The sequence below is a fragment of the Saccostrea echinata genome, unplaced genomic scaffold, assembly GCF_033153115.1.
Source record: "Saccostrea echinata isolate AGI-Se365-2 ecotype Australia unplaced genomic scaffold, CSIRO_AGI_Sech_v1 ptg000011l, whole genome shotgun sequence".
Classification (NCBI taxonomy): Eukaryota; Metazoa; Mollusca; class Bivalvia; order Ostreida; family Ostreidae; genus Saccostrea; species Saccostrea echinata.
Genome location: NW_026889760.1, coordinates 515,761 through 540,395, shown reverse-complemented (window position 1 = coordinate 540,395; position 24,635 = coordinate 515,761). Strand labels below are relative to the sequence as shown.

At 31.7% G+C, this 24,635-nt stretch overlaps 1 protein-coding gene and 2 pseudogenes across 1 annotated transcript; 2 read left to right on the top strand and 1 right to left on the bottom strand.

The window, feature by feature from the left end:
* Positions 1–1,365: 1,365 nt before the first annotated feature.
* Positions 1,366–2,809, top strand: LOC133184782 (neuronal acetylcholine receptor subunit alpha-7-like; annotated as a pseudogene).
* Positions 2,810–6,778: 3,969 nt separating this feature from the next.
* On the top strand, positions 6,779–9,104 carry LOC133184845 (uncharacterized). The gene is made up of 7 exons (XM_061319923.1): positions 6,779–6,835; positions 7,050–7,146; positions 7,297–7,373; positions 7,578–7,703; positions 7,967–8,057; positions 8,175–8,308; positions 8,997–9,104. The coding sequence occupies exons 1-7, from the start codon at positions 6,779–6,781 to the stop codon at positions 9,102–9,104; spliced, it is 690 nt and encodes a 229-aa protein (XP_061175907.1).
* An 8,056-nt stretch (positions 9,105–17,160) lies between these two features.
* On the bottom strand, positions 17,161–19,506 carry LOC133184844 (toll-like receptor 4; annotated as a pseudogene).
* Positions 19,507–24,635: the final 5,129 nt, after the last annotated feature.

The window sequence follows — 24,635 nt, the reverse complement described above, 5'->3', positions numbered from 1 at the left end:
CTTTCAAAACATGAAAAATACGTTTTTAATCCAACTATCCTCCAAAAGAGATTTCAGTCTTTCTTTACTGCAGTATTCTATATTACGATCATTTTGGTATACTGATCCCGATGTATTTTCATAGCATTTAAATTTCAGTTTGTGTGGTAACTGTATAGCATACAGTTTCAATGTACAGTGTCATGAGTTCTCAAACATATAATATTAATGCCAATATCAAAACCCTGCCTCACAAAATCAAAAGAGACACAAGTTGAATCAACCGTCCGGAGTATTATTGCAAAGTATGTCAAAGGTCAAGGTCAAGTGGATTGCAAATCTAGTAATTTTCTTGATATTTTATGTCAAACGTGCACATGCTAAATAGCATGAATTTGAACTCTTAAATGTCAAAAATATACCGTATATCGACACAGTGAGCTATTTTAAAAAGTAGGTCAAGTTCAAAGTTCACGAGGTCGATAACAATGGTATTTTGCAAAAGCTTAAGTGCAACGCAATATATGTGCAAAATGTTAAATCCATACCTTATACAGTTCTTAAGGTGACAGATGGACAGACAGACGCCGGGTAAAGTGATTCTTAAGTGTCGCTCTGCTCTGCAGGCGACACAATAACGGAATTCGTGCACATGTTTACTAAAAACACTGTTGGGATTGAATGTTAAGAATTTTCATGAAGTTTCAAACCATTAAACTCAAGTTATTTATACAATAAATATAGAGAGAAATTTAAAATTAAAAAAAAACTAAAGTGACGTTCACATGAACACAGTTTTGTCGTCAAATGTCATGTATTTCAACATTACAAAAGTTACCGCGTATCTCTAGATATGAAATTCCATAGGGAGGTACATTTCCATGTACAAATAATGAAACAAAAGGTTTCTGTTTATTCTGTAAAAGGTTATCAGAGTTTAATGAGAACAATATGCATTAGTAAAATTCTGTAGAAGCGATTGGACTGTCCCACAGGCTATAGAATATTAACGACTTTTCCTTTCACAGTATTCTATGCATTTTATCTTGATGATGTGAACAATCCCGTCTGAGCAATTAAGAATGCATGTTTTCTATATAATTTAACATTTCAAACATCTGTATTGTCGATTGGTCTTGCTTTTAGCCATGGAAATCGCCTAAAAGTATGCAGAGCACAATGACTGTGCCATTATTTCAAAGTAGCCATGTCTGGAACAATAAGAATAAAGTGCCTATTCTATTAATCATTTCACAGTGAGCTTCAAAAATGGAAACTTCGAAGGAAACCATATAAGAAACGTTTGGCAACGTTTAGAAAAGCCGTTCGTTTTGAGTTGCATTAATTAACAAAGTCCAAACAGGAAAACATATTTTGTAACAAAGAGTTATCATTCCTTTCTGGTATTTATATGCCGTGAGTAAATGTATATGGATTGAAAAGAGCATCGAACGAGGTGTTTCCTGACAGAAATTGCGTCGAATTATAATTATAAACTAATTAAACTTTAGTGGCATAATGGATATCATAAAAGGTTTTGTAATAATTCAGGCAATGTTCAGTGGAATTTGCACAGAATCCTTTGAAGACCATCTTTTCAAAAACTACACTACCCTTGCAAAACCTCGACGAAATCAGAGCGAACTTGTGGAAGTAAACGTTTCAATGGTAATCAAAACTGTTCTCAAAGTGGACGAACGATTCCAATTTATCTCATTTTATGGATGGTTTAATGTCCAGTGGAAGGACGAATTTTTGACATGGGATGCCAATAAACATCCGGGGATCAAAAGAATCAACGTTCCTTATAAAAAAGTTTGGATACCAGATATATCCTTGTATTATTCTGAAGAACATATCCATGACCTTGGAGCCCATCCTTTCGTTTCCATCACGTCTCAAGGTTATGTGGCATGGTTTCCAGGAGCTAAGTATACAGTGCAATGTCATCTGCTTGTGAAAAAGTTTCCATTTGATGAACAAAAATGTAGCATGGTAGTTGGAGCATGGCAGACGACCGACTGGATGCAGAAGGTTATTCCGCGTGCAAGATCCGAGAACGATGTTGAAGAGATCACAGAAAACGGAGAGTGGGAGTTCAAAAGATTTACTCACGCTGTAATCCATAACTCTGAGTTTGATTTAACTCAGATTGTTTACACACTGGAATTCCGAAGAAGGTACCAATATTTCATACTGAGCACGGTTATGCCTGTCATTATTCTGGCTTTGATGAATTCTCTGACATTTTTAATTCCTGTAGCATCAGGGGAGAGAATGGCGTACTGTTTGACTCTATTTTTAACATTTACTGTATTTCTGACCTTATTTGATCAAACAATGCCTCGAAATTCCACGGATGTTCCTTATATAACTGTTTTTGTTGCGTTCCATCTGTTTCTTTGCGCGATTTCTACTACAGTTTCTCTCATAACAATCAAATTGAACACTAAACCTGAAACTAAAATTTTGCCAACAGCTTCATCCGAAAGTGCCGTTGAATTCCTACCCTCTAATGCTGAGTTTGGAAACAACAACAATAAATTGATTACTAGCAACAGTAAGGATAGACTAAAGTGTGCATCAGCAAAATATTTCTGCAGAGCTGTTTTCTTCGCAAAATTGACTCCATTATGCTTATAATGACTTTTTTAATTCTTGGTTTATCTACATTTGTTTTGATCATTTGTTATTTATCTTAGAAAAAGGAAATTTAAAAGAACCTTACACCTTAAGAACCAAATATCCAAATTAATATCTCATAGACTCTAAACTGACAATTACTCATGAGTAACAAGAGACAAGGCTGTAAAAGATTTGTATTCCCTACGGAAAAATTCTAGATGGTAAATAAAAATATTTTTATTATAACATCATTTGTAAATAATATAAATCTACGAAGAAATCCTTCTGCGCTAATGTCATAGAGTGTTACTCACCTTAAGGTTAAAGGAAAGCTGTTTTGCATTTTTTGTAGAATATTAAAATGTTTTGTTTTGTTTTGTTTTGTTTTGTTTTGTTTTTTTTTTTCTTTTTGCATTAGTAAGATAAAAAATCTGAATACTAGAAAAGTATTTCAAAATATAAATTTAGGAATTTGATCAGTAAGTTAGAGAACGGGTGAAATACATGCACTGGAATAAATGAAGTACAACAGATATATATCATTGTTCACAAAAGAAGTATGCTTGTGAATATAATATGTATATATTAAATAATTAAGAATGTTAAACTGTATCAACCAAACAATAATCATTAAAGATTGGAATAAGTGTACATATAACTCCTGACCACAATTTGTATATTTATATTATAGATGATATTTTGAGGTTTACATTATATTCTAGATGTGTTGTTAATAATATGATTGCTTGATTTTGTTTTGAACCAGTAGCCGTTATGATAAATTTAATGATGAAACAATTAAGTGTTACATTCTGTAACGCAGTGGTAATTTTGATGCATGTTTTATAAATGTATACATATCTTAAAATAAAAACATCTTCCTGTACATGTGTATTTTCAAGGATGTTATTCAGGATCGTGCAAAACATAACATATCTGGCTGAAATGTTGTAATTCTTACTCTGTAGATATGAAATTTAATATGAATTTCATATATAACTATAGAAAAATGAAATCATTAACATTACCCTATAATATCATTCTGTATTAATTGGCCCTATCTGAAACACAATCATTGTTAATAGAAACTTTAATTTATTATAAATATATAATGCTACATATATTGTCGTATCTATGCAAGTAAAATTCTCATTTAGTTCACCTTTAATTGGAATGAGTAGTACAATATGTCATTATCAGCTACATGCTTTGGGTCCTCGCTGGACTGTTGTTAATCATTTGTATGAAGTGCAAGGCTGAAATTGTAAAATTGGTACAACAAAATTAGTTAAGCAGATAAGCATATTTGCGTATTGTTGAATGCAAACGTATTTATTTTTCGTTGATCCAAATGAATGTATACTCTTTTCGTTTTGATTTCAGTTTAACAAGATTTCGTCAATTACATATATTTTTTTCACATGCATGTAGAATCATTAAATTTTGATAAAATGTATTATAATATGATAAAATTGTAGCTGCAGATCTGTAGCTCGCTAGTTTGTAAAAATTTGGATGGACGACCAGAGAGCCAATTGCCACCAATTGAAAAAAGTGTATATTTATTGACCACAAAAGGTGTGATGTTTTCTCGATTTATATCTCCTTATATTTATGTTGCCATCTCAAGCTCTTTGGTCGTCCATCCCAACTTTTTTTCCAGATCAGCCAGCTACAGATTTGCAGCTTATAAAATAAGAGACATACATATAAAAATATAAACACTATATGCATGTGATAGTGGAATAAGCTGCTAACTAAACTACGTAAATAAGAAAAGTGCCACATCTGTTTCATACAAATTGTCTATACGATGAGAATTTGTCAATGTGTCACTGAATACAAAAGATATTATTTGACCATCCAGTCTGACAACATCATTGTTTTTAACGTCTGCTCCCTCTGCCATAGAATACTTTCTTCAAGAGCTACCGTATAGGGGGAATTTTTAGCAGGGTGCTAACTTTGGCTTATTTTTGCGGTGTTGTAGTAGACCGCTAAAATTTTAATCGCTAAATTTGCACTCTTGCTTATTAGTACCGAATACAAGAAAAATAACTTGAATAACTTTGATCAGTCTGTTGTTAAACTTTACGTCTTTCAACTGGTATTGGTACTTGCGTAAATTGGTATTCAAACGTATATTTAAAGTACTGTTACTAATCTAAAAAATAAATTTCCTCTTTTTTGCAAAGTCATGGAACTCCGTGTCCGCCAAAAAAAGTTCTGCCAAAATTATTGGCATACCTTTGAGCAAGCAAAACGCCAAATTTTACACCCGCTAAAGAAACTCGCTATACGGTATCTTAGAGTTAAATACTGACTGAAACCATTCTTCTTTATATAAATTTAAAACTTCATGAACCAATGATTTTAACAAAAGTGATGTAATTGAATATATACAAAAAATAAAAAAACCTCACTTGACTTTGGCAGCTAAGTCTGCTTGTCTGAGTTCAATCACAAGCGCCCAAGATTACTTTTCGAAGTGATTGACCTTGTACACCTGCACCACGATTCGGCATATAATATGTCTCTCCTCATTCTGAACCCTTTATGCCAATTAAAAACAGTTAATTTGAACATTTTTTGTCTTTCTCCGTCAAATTCAAAAATTTCCAACTATTCTTGCTTTTCCCACTGAAAGTGAAAGTTTAAATTGCGGCAAAAAGACAAACACACCCTATTTTAACAGTGTTTATTGCATTTATGATAAAATCTCTAAGAATCGAGAAAATGAATTAAGAATTATGTAGAACAAATGTATTACATAACACGAGTGAATGAACGTGAAAATTTAAATTCATCGTCAGACTCATTACTTATAAATATACGTCGTATACTTACAAAAAACTCTTCAAAGCTGATAGTTTATTAATATGTAAACAGAAAAAAATGATGTTGAATAATTTTATTTTGGATGTAACACGTCATTTGATTGGATAAAAATACTTTATATCTTTTAACCTGTGCTGCCTACGTCACAATAACTTACGTCAAAAACTTATCGATCCGCATGACGTTACATTTAAAACATGTTCAATTTGAAGGCATTTTTGAAGGGTAAATTTTCTTCTTTTTTTTTCTACACTTAATGATGGAAAATTAAATTATAAGGAATAAATTCAATATCTTTCCAAGTTTTACTGGTATAACCAGTGTTGGAACAGTTCACGCTTTTTTATAAAGCTCTTCGCGGTTTATAAAGCGTAAACTAACCCAACCCAGGTTATACAGTATAGTTTTTAAATTCATTCCATAAATGTGTAAAAAATCATCGACGTACCAGCTAAGTTGTTTTTATTTTATGGCGTCAGTCCACCAACTTTTTATGCAAGATAACCCTTCGTATATTACATTAAAAATGGATATCATTGCTTCAAAAAATATTTCCCCCCATTTTACCTCTGTACAATTCATACTGATTCATTGTTACATATATGGAGTATATCAGCTGCCCCTGTACTTGATGTAGATTTGAGATCTATGATTGGATTTGGTATAAAAACGATTTGATTATTGGAACTTCGTAAATGGCGAATACCTGTGAACAGAATTGATCGATACGAATGATAAAAAAATTTCCACATTTACAATTCATCTTGATTTGAAATAAATGTTACGATGACTATTACAGTCATAAAATTATTTAACTATTATTAGTTTTAGGAATAATATAATCATATCTAAGACAATTAGACTGATAATTACATTATTCTTTCATACGATTTTACCGTGTCATTTTTAAAATTTAATGTTCACCACGAAAAATGTCACACGAAAAAAGGCTGGACAAGATTTCAGAAGGTCATTACTTTTGACATATCTCCTTTACTCTTATCAACATTACACTTACATGTAGTTCTATGTCATAAACGAAGGTATTACATAGCCAGCTGCCTACTACTTAAGACGCTGTTAAAAAATACGTCAATACTGTTCATGGACAGGAAATGTTTTCAAAATCTTTCTAATGTTAAAGATTACATCATAACTATAAATTTGCTTAGTCACCAATATTTATTATTATGCGAAGATAAAGTTTATTGCCGTTGGACTGTCCCATTTAAAGTTAGATCAATGAATATTTTACGAAATCGTGTTCTCGGACGCTCTTGACATGTGTATTTAGCCTATTGTCTTCCAATTAACATTTTACTGTACATGTAACAGGATGTCCTCTGACAGGAATATTAGTGTTATACCTTTAGCAAAAGCTGGATTCGTTGATGTAAGTATTTGCATTATCCATACAGTTCAAATTCCGATATTTAGAGGAAAAATTATATCATTTTAGAGTATACCGTTATTAATCGTTCGAAAGATTTGTCAGTAATGAATATGTCTGTAACACATTAAAACGTTAAGACACGAAATATAAGGTTTTAGGCACTGATAAAATAATTTAGAATTGTGACCTAAATACTCTTATTTTTAACACAAAGGGAGGGAACTACGAGACGTATCGTCCTGGTTATACCGACGATGTTGTAAAAGAAATTATTTTAATGGCAACGGACTCAGTGGATTTGTTGGATGGAGGTAATTAATTAAAAATACACATTCAGAAGATTTTTTTTTTTTACTTTTATCTCTCTGTACATATCGAGTGGTAATTATTTTATAGTTTTGAAAAATATAATTATTGTAAAATTATCATAACAAGCATAACACGTGTTTTTCGTTCAATAGAGTGTGAGTACGATATTTTAGAATTAGGAGCGGGAACAGGCAAATTTACAGAATGTTTGCTGAAACACTGTCCTCAGGTATATTTTCAAAATAATTTAATAAACAAATTAATAAAATTAATAGAAATAATGGAAAAGCAAACTTAATAACAAAATATCATATATAAGCAAATTTCTTATTAATTAAAAATATTTTGCCAATTTAAATTATTTGAAAAATAACTAAAATAACGTAGATCATAGTAATGACTGCAGCATGAATAATATTTTTTTTAATTTCAGGGAATGAAAGTACTAGTAACAGAACCATCCAATGATTTCATTAAAACATTGGAAGAAAAAATCCCTGTTGTAGAGACAAGACAGTGCAGTGCCAACAAAATACCACTTCCTGACAATTCTGTTAAAGTAAGAAAGCTCATTATGAGAGTAATAAATGAGTTTTTCTGGTGATCTGTCCTTTAAATTTCTTTTTTTTAAATCTGAACGGCAAAAGGAGCTATTTTATTTTTACCTATTATTCCCTTGTTTGGACATAAGTTTTAAATGAAACATTGCAACAATGACTTTTAATCTTGGAGAACTTAATTTTACTAATCCTTTAACAGGAATGGCTTTCATTGAAAATTGACCCCTTTGGACGTTATTTGAGATATTTTTTCCTTCTCAAGGCCATAATTGCTGCTCAATGCTTTCACTGGTTTGCAAATGAAGAGAACATTTCCGAAATTGCCCGAGTATTGAAACCAGGAGGAAATTTTGGTATGATCTAAAAATGTCAAAATGTATAAATGTAATAATCATAATTTAAAACGTGTAACATTCATAAAATGTATTCTGAATTAAATAAAGATATTTCTGTTTTTTTTTTAATTACAGTTTTAGTTTGGAACGTTTTAGATGAGAGCTCACTTTTAAATGCGGATTTCCAAAAATTTATCTTAAAGTGGATAAAGGACTCACCCCAGTATTATGACATGAGATGGAAACAATTTCTCGACAATTGTGACCAGGTCCGATTGGTTTCAAGAAAAGTGTTTGATGGCAACGATTTAAGCATAAGTCTTCAGCAATATTTTAGATTTTATATTTCAAACATTATTTTAATTAAGTAATTGAATTCAAATGACAACAAGTCAGGCGTAAAAATATCTTTCCATCCTAATTCAGTATATATATATATATATATATATATATATATATATATATATATATATATATATATATATATATATATATATATATATTAAAATATATGAAAAATGAGTACGTTCATCATTTGTCATGTACATATATTTCCATAACACGTTTTTTTCCCAAAGATTATTCTACATTTCTAGGGGTCCATTGATCACTTAGTACGTTTAAGGACTACATTCAGTTATATTCAAAGCCTTGAGGAAGTTCAAAAAGAGGAAGCATGCGCTGAAATAAAAGCTTTTTATGAAAACCATCCTGAGAGAAAAGGGAAAGAATTCCTCACTCATCCAATGAAAACAGACGTTCTACACTACAAAATCTCTTAAACATATTCTGAGATGTAGATATCTTACACAATATCTAAACATTTAGTCATTTCTTTCAAATATCTTCACGTGACTCACCTTCTCATTGTGGACAGGAGCATGTAATTTACTCTAATACAATTTGATATATAGAAAAATTAAGCAAATTTATTTTGTGAAGGTTTTATTTCCTAAGCAATGGAGCTCAAACTGCTCACCATGTGAAGAGGTATGGATACTAATCATGATCATGTCAAGGGAAGAAAGAAGTTTCGAGGAAAGACACCCCTCAAACCTCAAATAACGTTGGCTGTAACGGCCGGGGCGAGCTGTATATCTGAACAAAAGAAACGTTAGGCAAGCCTATTGATGGAATATTATCCTAACAATTCGATGGATATGATGGTTTAAGAAAACATGGACCTGAAGATATATAAATTGTCATCCGGACATTACTAACTTTTCTGCAATTAAGTTCGTTAGTCATACCGCCTTCAATATCTTATCTATTAAAATCCTGAATATATAGTAAACCCTTGATCAATACTGAAATGCTTCTGGTAAATATCAAACCATATTCACCGCAGAAAAAGTCCATAATTGTATAATATTCCTTTAAATATATAGACCTATTGATTTTCTTATCTTGCAATATAAAATCAAATTTTGTATACTAGTTTATAAAATTTTCTTAGATTTTCAGCATTGAACACCCAAGGTGTGTAAACGTCATAAATCGCTGCAAGCAATCTGCGAGCATTTAATATTGTATAAGTCAAATACATTTTCTGTATTCAAAAGGTTTAGCAAACACTAATGAATGTCTACGACAAGACAATGCACCGTCCATTAATTCTGCTGATTTATATTCTTGCAAGTTTTTATGGCATGTTTGATAATAAACAAAAATGAAACTGTTTAAATTGCCATAGTGTCAAAGAGTAAATCCTCAGTGTAACAAACTCCACTGTTCGTAGCCAAAGCTCGAGTAATTCCTAAATGATTATTCATTTGGTTCCGATATTTAAATCCACAATCAACCAAAAAAACAGCGGATAAACTACTGAAGGCTGACTTTACGCATGGAAAATTAATATTGCAAAATGAAAATGGAGGTATGTTCTTTGGTTGTAATGGCCATTATTTTTTTTTTTTTTTTTGTTTCCATATTTCGAAGCGTGTATTGCCTCACCCGATCAGATTTATACCAGTACATAAAAAAAATCACTCGGATCCTTTGGTTCCACCGATTAAACATGGCAGTGATATATTAAATACCACGTCAAGTTTCTATATATTCTCTATAAACAGTGTGGATGAGAAAACTCAAGTCCTGTCTTTGACAATGGCAACAATAATGAACTGGATTGACAAACGTCTAAATTGGAATGCATCTGAATACAATGACATTACATACGTCACGCTACCGTCAAAACAATTGTGGTTTCCAAGTTCAATTTATATTCATAATGAAGCTTTTCTCGTCATTGTTTTTCTGAAGATTCGACGTCAATTCTGTCATCTAAGGGCAGAGTTGACCTGTCATATTCTTATAGTATTTCAACATCAAGCAAAATTAGTTTGAAATACTGTCCTTTTGATAAACAGATATGTACCGTTTTGTATTTAAATCGATTCCCGGGTGTTGTAAATCTTCGTTTACAACTAACACTAAATGAAGATTTGTTGAGATATTTTACTGAACACATAGAATGGACAGTTACAAGCGGTACAGCATCTTTAGAAGATGTCCTTGGTATTGAACAAAGAGAAGAACAAGTGTTGCTCAATATTCACATCAAAAGAAAGGCATTATTTTCAGTGTGTTCACATCTTCTACCTGTGTGGATTTTATCTGCATTAAATGTAGTTTTCTTCGTGATTCCTGCCCGATCAGGAGAGACAATGAGTACTTGTATGGCTATTTTCTTAACCTTTGCAGTCTTTTTGACAATGATGAAGGAATTTATGCCACTGACGTTTGAAGAAGTCTCGTACTTTCTCGTCTATTTGTTCACGCAGTTAACAATTTGGCATATTAGTTATTTTTATTAATCTTTTATCTCTTGTTGCATATTTAGTATTTTCAGTGTTTCAAATTTAGAATGTGTTTTCCGTGCATTTAATCAAGATATAAATAATATACAGAAACAATGCTTTTAAATTTGATAAATTGATCATTTGTGTTTAAAATAACACATATCTTGAAAATAAGGGGAGTAAGCAGTTCATGGCAATAATATTCTTTTCATGCCTTGACCTAAAATGAGAGTTATTACCTTCTTACTTACTTGTTCAGGTAATTCACAGTAAGTATACTCGTTCTCATTTTTTAGTCTTTTCCTCTATATGATCACTATTCAATTCAGGATTCTTAAGATTTTATCGTGAAAAATATCTACCGACCACAAGAGTAAAGAAGCTTAGAGGCAATTTTCTACATATATCAACATGTTCTTGAATGGAAGACACGATATTTGGCATGTTTGTAACTTTGCTTGTAACGCTCTGCTTCAATAACTGTACATGAATATTTAGTTATTTTTGCTAGAAAGATAGAATCTCAATATTGCTATGGTATATGTATCACTTACATGTATCACTGAAAGGTTCTTGATGAAATCTGTGTAAGTAAAGTATATCTGTGTAATTTTAATGAATTTACTATTTTTGAATGGAGAATGGTGTTTTATTGGAGTAAGACAAGCAAAATTAAACAAAAAAAATCATTCAGAGGAGTAATATATCATGCACACAATATAAATGCTCGAGTTACCACTCAGTTCAGTTTTAAGGAATAACATGTATATATTTTATCTAAAAAAGGAGCAAATATTTGCTCACAACACACGTCATTGATAGATATATCCTGACTCAATACCTCTCTAATGATTTTAGCAAGCTATGTAGTACATGTAACCACCGATGAAAAATTCATTTGTGAAATATCGTAGCATTATGTGGATGACTTAATACCAATAAATGATACATATATTTTTATCCTTTATTTTCATGTCATACGCTAATGTAAAAAACGCCCAGTAATAATACAATTTATTATCTCAATATTTGACTGTGCCTAGCTCTCTGATTGGCTGTTATACTTCAGAAATCACATGTTCACCTGCACGAGATATATCAAGTGGGCACAATATTTTAGTTCTATATGGGACCTAAAATAGATAGAGAATTTCCTGATTGCGACACTTACTTTCAATATTCATTTTCAATTTTGTCTTCTTCATTAGACCATTTATATTGATGACATGTGAAGATAACTAACAGTGGTCATGCTAAGTCGAGTTTAAACAATACAAATTGTAAGTGCAGCCAAAAAACTCTGGACACTGAGGTGGTATCAGATACTATGGAGAAGTAAGCATCCCATTTCAACCGGTTACACTCGCCGTACGCTCCTTTTAATGATCCTGCAAATATAATTATCCGTTGGCAAATCAATGTGAAAAGAATGACCAAACAATTTGTAAGAAATACATTTGACGAAACGACAGATTGTATATGCAAACAAGAAATTGTAGCGAACAGAATTTGCAAAATATTGACCTTAAACGAAATTGTTCATATCTTAATTATATCATCAAATTATTTGTAAATAGCCTGTATCGTTTTAGAAATTGTTAGTTCCCAGGATAATACTGTTGCATATCGAATCAACTGGACGACATGAACTCCAAATACAGATGATAATGGAATATTACTACATACGTGTAAATAAGGAAAGTTTACGATAAAAAGATTCAATTAATCATGTTTATCATAAACTTTAGCTGTTAGTTTGTCCGTAATCTCTTTCTCTATTAAAAAATGTAAATATGAAACAGATTTATGAAGCTGTGTGGTGCTTTTATTTCGAGTTCGATATAGGAATGGATGGAATCAACCTAGGAATGAAAATAATGTTTGATAACTTGTCGTCGATATATCTAAATATTGAATTGGAAGTTAGAAACTTCTTTTTATGTTGAATAGTTTCTGCTCCATAAGAATACAAAAACAGGTCTGCTTTTAGCGGGACACAATCTGTACCTATGAGAATTCTTCACAGATTGTTTAAAGACCAGACCCCAGGATCATGAAACAGACTTAGACTTCAATCAAATTTTCAATCAGCTGTAAAATGTCTATTTATTATTGAATGAATCTCAAAATTTGAAGATAGCAACACTTAATGTGTGAAGCAATATTGAAAAATATTTTAATTTTTGTCTGCTTGACGTCTACAACATTTCAATATAACTGAAAGATTTTGACTTAAAGACGTACAACACACTGGGGGAGATAACTTTTGCGATTTCAAAAAAACGTTTAACATAACATTAAATTTGTTGTTAATTACGAAGCGTCAAAATGACAAGCGATACGATCCCAATGAAATTTTATGTTTAAAAAAAAAAAAAAAAAAAAAAAAAAAAAAAAAAAAAATAGAATAGAGGTTTTTATTGTTGTTTTTTTAGGAATACCAAATCCTATCCTTGATCATTTGCGCAATTGCAATAAATCTCCCCCCTCCATAAAAAAGAAAAAAAGACAGGTTCCTTAAACTTCTTTAATTTAAATTTAAATTCTTTAATATTGTATTTATGATATACACAAAGGCAATGTTCTAATCTAAAAATGTTAATGCTACTCTACATTGCTTTTCCCCGTTACAATCGACCTCATAACATTGAGAATAACTGTTACCGGTATGTCTAAATATCATCATATTACGAAAATAAACATTTTCTTGCTTTTCTTTTCTTTGAAAAAAAAAATGAAATAGCGTAACCGTTTTCAGAAGGTCACACAAGAACTGAAAGCCAAAGTTTATACAAATTAAAGTAAGTATCGACAGTGAAAATTTATTTACTGATATTAATACAACGGTTGCGCCCCAATGAGAAAATCTTTTACTGTAAACAGTTTCAGTTCGCATTTCCTCGAATATAAAAAACAAAACGATCGATACCAATGTAGATGATACCATTGTAGATGATTCAGGCACATGAATAATTTCAATATTGATAAATAATTTACAATTTGGTACAACTGAAGTTAATATGGACAAATACATCATCTCCACTTATTGAAACAACAGAAGGATACAATATCCGGGGGATGGGAAGGGCGGGCACCCCCCTCGTTTGGAAACAGAAATAACTTAAAACCTATACGTACATATATTCCATTTTCATCGCAAGAGAGTTGTACATACACCACTGTTGGTTAACTTAAAAAAATAATATTCAATGCAAGTAGAAATCATATAAAGGTTTGAAACTGCACCTGTGTGCATGAACTCCAAACCGGACACGTGGTCATAAAATCCTAAGAAAAATAGTTTTACTAAATATAAATATAAAAAAAATAATATTTAGAATAACAAAAAATATTAGTAGTCAATATTTAATCTGTATACACGAATGAAGGTCATTACTTAAGGAGTTCAAAATGCCAATTATATATATTATGCAGGTCTACGTAACCGATGGTTTTTTTTTTTTCTTTTCTTTTTCTTTTTTTCAAGTTCTAATGTCCTGCATTGCAGAGAAGAATGGAGGGGGGGGGGTGTCTTAAAATTTCAGAAATTGCTTATTCATCTTCATTTGAATGCAGATGTAAAGTTTTATATTTATGATAAATATAATGTACATTACATTTTTTAAGTAAAAGATATTTTCCAGCCAGGAATTTTTATTTGTATTTGTAGAATCATGGCATTGCTTTCGTCCCAAGTCTGAAAGACGCTGTGAGAAACGTAACTTACGGAGAGAGGGGGAGGGAAGATTTTCCGTTATAAATTCAAAACGCGTCGTTTAAAAAAAAAATAAAAAATATTTTGATGACCAGTAACAAGAAGTAATCATTTTTTTTCAAAATTAAACGACAGATTTTTTTTTATAAAAAATATATTTCATTTGAAAATCACGCATTTTTTAAATGCAAAATGAACGACAGTTTTTCAGTTTAAATTCTTCAAAATCGTTTTTCTCGAAGTGTACCTCTACGAATTCACTTTGCTTGTGTGTTTAATAGTTAAACGAACAATTCAGCAAATTTTAACAGCTAGGCTAACCTTAAATATTTTAAAATAAGGGATTTTTTAGTTAGTTGGTTGAAATTTTTTTGTACTCGTGATCAGCCAAAGGGAGGTAACTTTAGGAACTTCCTGTCCAAATTCGACTCGAACGATTTTGACCAAAATGTACATACACATAGTAGACATTGTCATGTATAAAACATACAAAAATAACGAAGATTAAACGACAGGAAATTTTTGGGGTAGGTGTGTTGTACATCCTTAAGCTTAAGAAGTTTCATGATCCCGGAGTCTGGTCTCTAAAAGTACTAAGATATGTCAATGAGAAACTCAAGCATCATTTTAATATCAACTTTGGAGTACTCAATTTGTATTGAAGAAGCTGTTGTCTATAATGTCAAAAATCCCGGTATTTAGTTTATCGTGGGGAATTGTTTTATAAAATCGTGAAAATTTCTTTTATTTTGATGCTATTGATTTCGGTAAAACATTGTGATTTTAAATTTTCTAAAAGTTCCTTGGAGGTTTTAAGTATCTAAATTTGATTAAAACCACTTCTGTTCTTTTGCACTGTAAGGGCTTTTTGGAAAAGTTTGAGGGTCAAGTAAATATGATGTGAAAATGCTAAACCAGACAGGTAAGCAGTCGCAATCATTTTACAGCTTTTTTCCCTTATGCATTGATGCTATTGAATAAATACTTGACAGTTTTTGTGCATAAAGCATTCGAGCATTGATTCAAAACACTGTCAATTACAAGTATAATTTAAACACTTCCTTGTTCGGTCCTAGTTATTGTCGTAAGCTTGACTCGTCAAAAATTCCATTCATGCAAGAAGATACCTAACCTAAATTTCTAATCTTTCGAACAGTTTGTATTATAGTATAATACATGAGTGGTATTAAGACTGCCAGTTTGAATTATGTCATTCGTCAGCTTGTGAGAATATTTTTTATTGACCTGTAATATCAAAATTATCAATAAAACATTAATTTTTATTTCATATTTAAATTAAAAACAATGCATATTGTACAACAATCCGTTAAATAGAAAAGACTCTTAAATTAGACAAAAACTACTTCTTGTGGTGGAAGAATATTTAGAAGACAATCCCTAAAATGTATAGATTCGATTTATTCAGTTTGTTGTACAATCTATCAGCCACTCTCGTACAGGAAGCTGATTTTCAACATAAATTCCCACACAGAACCACTTTAGTCACAAAAGTTTATGTACATCATAACAAATATAACAATGTATAATCACCAACTGGAAATACAACACTTACAGAAATAGAAGACCGATTACAAAAATTAAGGTATATATTCATTATACACATGTATTTAAAAACATCCTTATGCTTTGAATCCGGTAAGGACAACACAGCGTATGAATAACTACAGACGATAGAGTAAAATGTAGTTTCTAGAAGTAAGACCAAGTATATAAAAAGATTTATTCAACAAATAATGTAAGAACAAACGTTGAATAGTTAAACATGTACAAAGCAGTCAGAACACTGAATTATGCTACAATTTAAAAGTGAAATATTAATAATAAGATAAGGTAAGGTCGTAAGTACAGGTCTAAATTTGCAGTTCTCCACCGAAAAGAGGTGGCATCTTAATATGAGTGAAAAATATTCGAGGTGACTTTAAAAAGACAACCAAGCTGATAAAATAACAAAATCTAGAACTTTTTGAGAACCGACAACTAGGCTCAAAATGAGTACATGTACAATGTAATGTTTAATTTGGAAAAAAAAAACTTTATCTTTAATGCTGTCAAATCTATCTCTTGCATGAAAATATATTTCACGTACAACACAACTTTAAATTAACATGTTTCTTCCTTAGAAAATAAATCCAAGGAACAAGCTCAATGAGCATTGTAAAGAAAGTATATTTAGATTTGAGGAATTTTGTATTCTCATGACACTTATTGTTATTTGAACTGGGGAAAAAGTTATGTTTTGGAAAGAACAAAATATACATTTTAGTATTTAAAAAAAAAACCAAACAAATAAGCCTTTTCAACTGAACAAAGGGTTTCACATTTTCAGCTATGTACATCAATCTCCCTTGCACCAACTGAAACTATGCATATTATACATAAATACCATATAGTCCAATATTACATGTATAAATCTTCTATCGATAGATATTGAAATTAAAATCCACTGCCATTGATGAAAATGGATATGCATAAAAAAAAACCAAGACATTGAAAACCAAGTTCCGAAAAAGTCTCATTAACAAGAAAAGGTCAAATCTGTTTGATACAATATTCAAATATATCCATTCTACTCCCACTTGTGAAATAATTATACTCTCGTGCCTAACATAAAACTTCATCATTAAGGGTTTCAGAAACTTTCCTCCAGAAAACCTTATCTCCATATTCATCGTTAGGAAATTCAATGTACGATCTTTGCTTGATAAGATCCATTACACTTAACGGTATTTTGTCCGCAGGAACAGCATCATAAAATATCAAAAAGAGGACGCCTTCATTATCTCGAGAATATATTTCTTCCATCTTTGCGATGTGTAGCTCATACATACACCAACTTGAATTGATGAAGTTTGGAGACATTATAACGACTGTTTTTCTACTTTTGTTGACGGCAGTGATAATATTTTCGGAAATATCATATCCTGGAACAAAATCTCGATGGTGAATACATAAACGTATCCCATTATTTATTTCTAATTCCGAAATCATTTTCTGAACAAATGACAACTCTTCATCTGCATATGAAACAAATGCGTCATATTTGAAATCTGACTGGCTGTCACTTCTAACAGATTTATATCCATGATATCGGCTTTTAGTCATATAGTAAAAATAACGAATTTTCCACCTATATCTGTACAATAGCCCTAACAAAAGAATGCAAAAGAAAAGGAGAATAATGAATGACATGGAGATAATCAAATACATATAGGAATTGCATTCTTTTTCTAGCTTTTCAATCTTTTCTTTAATTTTTGAAAACAGTAATGGTTTTCTTTGGGATGATGCGGTGCAGGAGTACTTTTCAAATGATTTAAAATTGATCTTCTTAGTTTCGTGACCGATTACCATCCACTTTAGAAATGACAGTTTTACAATTACACAAAATTGGATTTCTAACAAGATTTAAAGTTAAACTTACTTGATCTGTCTGTCGGTCAATGTCTTTCATATTTTTATCTGAAAGAAACTGGATTTGGTTTCCAGATAAATCAAGAAATTCTAAATTTTTTAAAGTGGAAATGCTAAAGTCTAGAGCGCTGAGCGTATTGTCGGCCAGATCTAAAATCTTAATATTTCGAAGTTCTTTAAAAGCTTGAACTGGTAGATTTGAAATTCGGTTCGCTCTCAACTCCAAGATAATCAAGTTTTTCAGACTTGCAAATAGTTGTCCTTCTGTATCTGGTAACAGACTAAAACCCAGTAAGTTATTGTTCAGGTATAATTCTGAGAGATTCCCAAGGTATTGAAAAAAAGATTTGGAGACTGTAGAGCAAAAATTGTTGGACATATTTAGTATTCGAAGTTTATCCATTCCTTTTATAGGACCCTTCCATGAATATAAAACATTGTCCTGCAGATATACCTCCTTTACGCAGTTTCCAGACGAATACATGGCTGGTATTTCAAATCGTAACGCACTTTCGTTGTAAAAAATCTTTTTCATATTTGGTGGTAATTGAAAGCCTTCTTTCAGGCTGTCTCGTAAACTTTTCTGTCGATCAGATCTTGTAGACTTTTCTCCATTTCTATTTTTATGTGCCATTAACAACGTCGGCGACTCACGGCCCTTATTTTTGCAATCATATGAGTAATTATGCGGGTATATGAAATATTCTTTTCTATTTTCATTTCGACACTCTATGTTGTGGATTATATCATCAGTGGGGTTGTGGGAGAGATATTGTAAACTTGCGTTAATCCATTCCAAATTTGTCAATGCTTTAAGTTCGAAGAGGTAATAACCGAACGTCAATCTGTTGTCAGCAATTGATACTCTTTTAATACTTTTTGGAAAAGAATCAATTGCTCCGTTTTCCACTAATTCAATTCTGTTGCTTGACAAATGTATCTCTGTAAGGTTAGTATGTCTAAGATATCTAACATCATTCTTTTTAATTTCTGTACCTAATCCAAATGTGCAGTGAATTTTGTTCAAGCAAAGGGAGGAAATAGTGGAATTTTGAAGACCATATGTCAAAATTGGTAAAATTCGAAAAGTGAGCTTAGGATTTTCAGATAAATCTAGGGTTTTAATGTTGATTAAATCTGCAAAAACTTTCATACTTAGATTCTCAGTAATAGAGAAATTGTTTGAATTTAATTTTAATACTGACAGAGTCCACAGCCCCTTGAATGAATCGTTTCTAAAGGCTGTGATAAAGTTGTGGGAAAGATCCAAATAATGTATGTTATCTGGTATTTTTTTCCTGTTTGGAAGCTCTGTTAAATTGTTATGACTGAGATTGATTCTTGTTACATTTGTCCAGAAAAAGGGTGACAGTATAAGGCCTAAATTTGAGCAGTCGGCGTGAATACCATTAGTGAAGTTGTAACATCTACATCTTAGTTCAAAAGGACAGTGATCAATATTTCCACCAATCTGCATCAAAACACTCAGAACTGCTACTATGCAAAACATCAGACCCATTTCCAAACTGAAATTAAACGTAAAAAGTGACACTTTAACTAACGTTTGTTCAACAGTATTTGTTCCTTTTACATTAATTTGTCATAATAGTTGCATATAAATTATTGATTCTAATTGTAATTAGAATTGCTAAAATACTGCCAAGAAACAACGAAGTTCAATTTGCCTTTTTTACCTCTTTAATTTTTTTCTTCAATGAAAATAATAGAGGCAGAGCGACATTTGAAGTGTATCCCCTCAGTTGTATAGGATATATGTATGATTGCCTTGTGGTGCAAGTTACAGAAAAAGGTTAAATTATTAAGCATATATTTAGTAGATGCAATTATTTCATTGTCAAAAGGAACCAACCAACAGAAGAATTACTTTCATTACGGGCAGTTTAAGAATTAAAAGAATCTAGGATAGACATTTTGTCATTTGCAACTTTCACAAAGAATCAAATCGGCGTACCAAATTCCAAACTCCTTCTTCAGCGAACTACACTTTTTTATTTACAAGTTGATCGAGGGATTGTCAAAAAGAATGTGTCTGACACATTTTGTAATATCTGAGGATAATGTGAGTGTGCTTGACTGACGGCCAAAAAGGACGTTGAATAAATCACAACATCTGCATTAAACAAATTTCGAAAGATATTGATTGATTGATTGATTGTATGTTGTTTTACGTCCCATTCGAGAATTTTTCACTCATATAGAGACGTCACCATATACCGGTGAAGGGCTTCAAATTATGACCTTTACTCGGCACTCAGGGCCATTGAGCAGTGAGGGATCTTTATCGTGCCAACGCCTGCCTCGGTTTTTAAGGGCTCATCCGAAGGACTCACAACTTTCACTTCAGTGCTACCCATTTTTTATCGACTTAGGTCTGTCGCGGCCGAGATTCGAACCCACAACCTCCCGATCACGGAGCGAGCACTCTACCGACTGAGCTACCGTGAACGGTCGAAAGATATTAAAAATGCACCAAATTCTATTTTCGCCAATGCCTTGGCACATTATATTTGCGGTAAAATTTGTATTCACCCAATTTTCATTTTCAACAGAATACGCCATAGTAGTACTGAACTCCCAAACTTTCTTTGCCAACTGAATCTTATCTAGATGGAGCTCGAGCGTGTCTTTTAATTTATAAATGTAATGACTACCTTTATTCAAACGAATCTCAGTAAAAAAATTTCAAAGCTCATTTACTAACTTTCTATTCAATATTATTCTAAAATTTATCGAAATGAGCAAATTTCATATATGCTAAATAACTTGATTAAAATGACGGAAATTTGTATCTTCTACATGTTAAGAATTGCTCCTCTTTAATCTTTTGGGAGAAAAGACTCTTAGATTTCAGACAAATTATAAATTAAAACTAGACACAAATAACCAAATAATAAATATAATAATAGATTAAAAGTCTTCATTAAAAAGAAGGTATCTTTGGGAAATTTAAAATATGATCTATATATAAAATGAATGTGTGATTCAAGATTTATAAAATATTACATTGTATGCATTAACGATATACTCACCAATGTCTTTTTTTCGCCCTCTATCACGTCAACACTTTCGCATCAATTTAAAACTGTATACTGACAAGCCTTTTGAAGGAACATCAAACCAAATTTGCAATGTATTAAATAGATCAAGAGTAATAAATAAATGTACTAGCCAATAAGAGGCGTAAGGAGGCTAACAATCGACCCGGTATCTCAAGCATCAAAATTCTACTTAAAATGATATGCGTACAAAATGACTACCTTGAGCTTATTTTTCATTTGCTCGATTGACAAACCAGAAAATTCAATGAATCACTTAATATAAGCATTTTCATTTGCTGAATAGGTGAAAAAGATGGTTTGGATATAAAATCTTCGCAATGTTAGCTTCACCTCTCATGCATATCTAATATTCAGTCAAGGGCAGGTAAGTTTAAATTCTCTATGTTTGGAAAGCAGAAATGACAAAAATTATTGAATTTTTTTTATTGTAGCACAGTTTAAAATCATTATAAAATTTAAATTTGGTTCCAAACTGACAGGATTCTTTCATAAATATACAAAAGTGAAATAAGCAACAGAAGCAACAGAAATAGACCCAAAACCTGGCTTTAAGTGCAGTAATCCTTTTTAGTTTCTGATAGGATGAAAGAGCTTGTCAGGTTCAAGAGACTTTTGAAACTCTTATAGTATTGAACATAAAATTTACAATGTTTATTCTGAAAGAATTTTATATCCCATTATTTTATGTTATGTAAGTGTTTTCATATTCATAAACCAAAATCACATAGAAACATCCTGTTAAAAAGAATGCTGTAAAACGTGGTTAAAAATTGACAATAAGGATGACTTTTTCCCTCTGTATGAATTTTTAGTCCTTTATTGGAATTTTGTCATTCATGCAACCAACTTATTTTGATCAACAGAAGATTATTTTTATGAGGCCAACAAGAATAGATAATATGTATTGCATAATTCATTTTGACATGATCAATCTTAATTATATTGATAACAACTTTTCTTAGGTTCAATTATTTTAAACTATTGTCATTTTCTGGTCATATTCTGTTAAAACAATATAAGACATGTATTACGATAACGCTTTTATCAACTGACCTCTTCTGAGATTCAAGGTCAGCCAAATTCGGTACAGAGTGTTCTTGTATTAATAACTTCGAGGTATCAAAATATAAAAAAAAAATTATCTTACACAGTACATTTAACAGTTGAAGTTCTCATATTCTTTTTTTTTTCTTTTGAACACAAGAAAAAAGATTTTAAAAAATGAAATTAGGCGGTGATTATCCTTCGGAATATCTCAGTTATTGTAATTTGTGATTGTGAGGTATGTATCTATAACTCAATGTACTCAGATATATTAATGTTGTTCGAAGTCTCAAAATGCATGAAAACATGTTATTTTATTGTGAGCTAGGTTTTGATCTGAATTTGTAAACAATGTTTATAAGTGCATCGAGTTCAAAAAGAGAGTTTTATCAGTTATTATAATAAGGCATTTTTGTGAAGTCACATGATTGTGTTGATCACGTGACTGACTCTCGTAATTTTCCTAAAATGCACAAAAATTAGATTATTACGGTTATTGTAAACTTTTGTTATATAAACCAATAAATCGTATCATATTGTATATGAAAACTGCTAGGAGAAACTCTAAGCTTTAAAATGCTTAAGCGTGTTATGGATAAATAGTTACATTTTGACATTGTGGTTCTTTTAAGTTGATTTATGAATTTTTTTAAATTTTATTTTTAATTTTAAATTCATATGTTTTTGAAAGAGATGAATTGTTTTGAATTCATAAATGTTTGCTTTTGTGTCATGACTATAATATAAAAAAGAGAGCACTTATTCTATGCTTAGAACAAATATGAAGTGGGATAATAATTTTAAAAAAAAAGACAACTTGGAATGAAATATATGGAGATAACGAACAGTAAACGAGCTCAAAAGTCCATTAAACAATACAAAATAGGAGCAGAGCAAACACTGACCTCCAAACATCAGAGGTGGGATCAGGTGCCATGGAGGAGTGCGCATTCCCTGCCGACCTGTCATACCCGCCGTGTGCTCCTTGTCATGATCGGGAAATAACGGAAAAATCCGTAATTTTTGGTAATTTCCGTAATCCGAAATCAGAATAGAACAAAGAAAAGAAATAGGGATTATAAGAAAAAACAAAGCATAATACAACGACTTTCATCAAGCAATGCTGAAAGTTTTTCTGAAGACTCCAATCCAATAGTATCATCTAAAAGAATAATTAGTCAGATTATCCTGGCATTTCAATATCTTGCAGGATTAGTTAGGAATATTATCCTCTGGATCATGCGAATACGCAGATTTGTACCGAGTTTTATTAAAATCGCTTCCCGTATATGATAAAGGTTTGTTTACACCTAACACACAATGTAGGTTTGTTGAGATACTTTTTTCTGAATATTCAGAATGGACGCATACGAACGCAAGAGCAGCTTCAACAGACGTCTTGGTATTGGACAAGGAGAAAAAACAAGAGTTGCTAATTATTCACCGTAAAAGGAGTCCGTTGTTTAGGTTTGTTTGTTTCTTTGTTTTGTTGTTTGACGTCTCTCTCGAGAATTTTTAACTCATACGGAGACACCACCACTTGCCAGTGGAGAGCTGCAAATTTTGACCTATATTCGGCACTCAGGGCCATTGAGCAACGAGGGATCGTTTTTGTTCCAGCAGCTACTGCGACACGGGACCTCGGTTCATATGGTCTCATCCGAAGGACCGGTCTCCACGTCCCACAATGGGATTCCAACCCGCGATGTAAGGATCAACTGCCTACGTCGCGACTCTAGAGCAGACGCTCTTACCACTGTGCCACGCGGGCGACCGTTGTTTTGGGTATGTTCACGCCTGTTACCTGTGTGGATTTAATCGGCATTAAATGTAGTCTGCTTCCTGATTCCCGTCACATTAGGAGAAAAAGTTAAGTTTTGCATGACCATTTTCTTGACCTTTGATGTTTTGATAAAAGACTTGACGGTCTCGTACTTTCTCGCCTATCTGTTCACGCAGTTAACAGTTAGTGAAATTGTTGTGATCCTGGAGGCCATTGTTCTACACGTTTATCATCAAACGGAGGATTCTAATACATCTAAATCTGATAACTACATGTCGACAAAGTTTGAGAAATCTGATACCAGCAACAACGAAATGAATCTTAATAGAAAAATTCAACTTTGTTCTAGTAGCACATTAAACAAAATAGTTAGCATATTTGTTATTTTGATTAATATATTTTTTTTTCTCTTGCTGCATACTAGGCATTTCGCAGTTTAAAATTTAGAAATTTATTTCTCACTTTTAATCGCTATTCTGAAAAACAGTACAAAACAACGATTCTATTTTGGATGATTGCCATTTATGTTTTAAAATCTGCAAATATTTTAGAAATTAAGGAAGTGGGCAGGAGGCAATATTTTTTCAACTTGTAACAAAATAGACAAAATTTCACAGTCAGGGGAATTGTTTCATTCTCGTGCTATTTAAGCATTTTTTTTTTCAAAATTATATATGTATTTTTTGTAATTAACGTATCCTTGAACCGATAATTTATCAAATCAATATCTCCTGTGCAAAT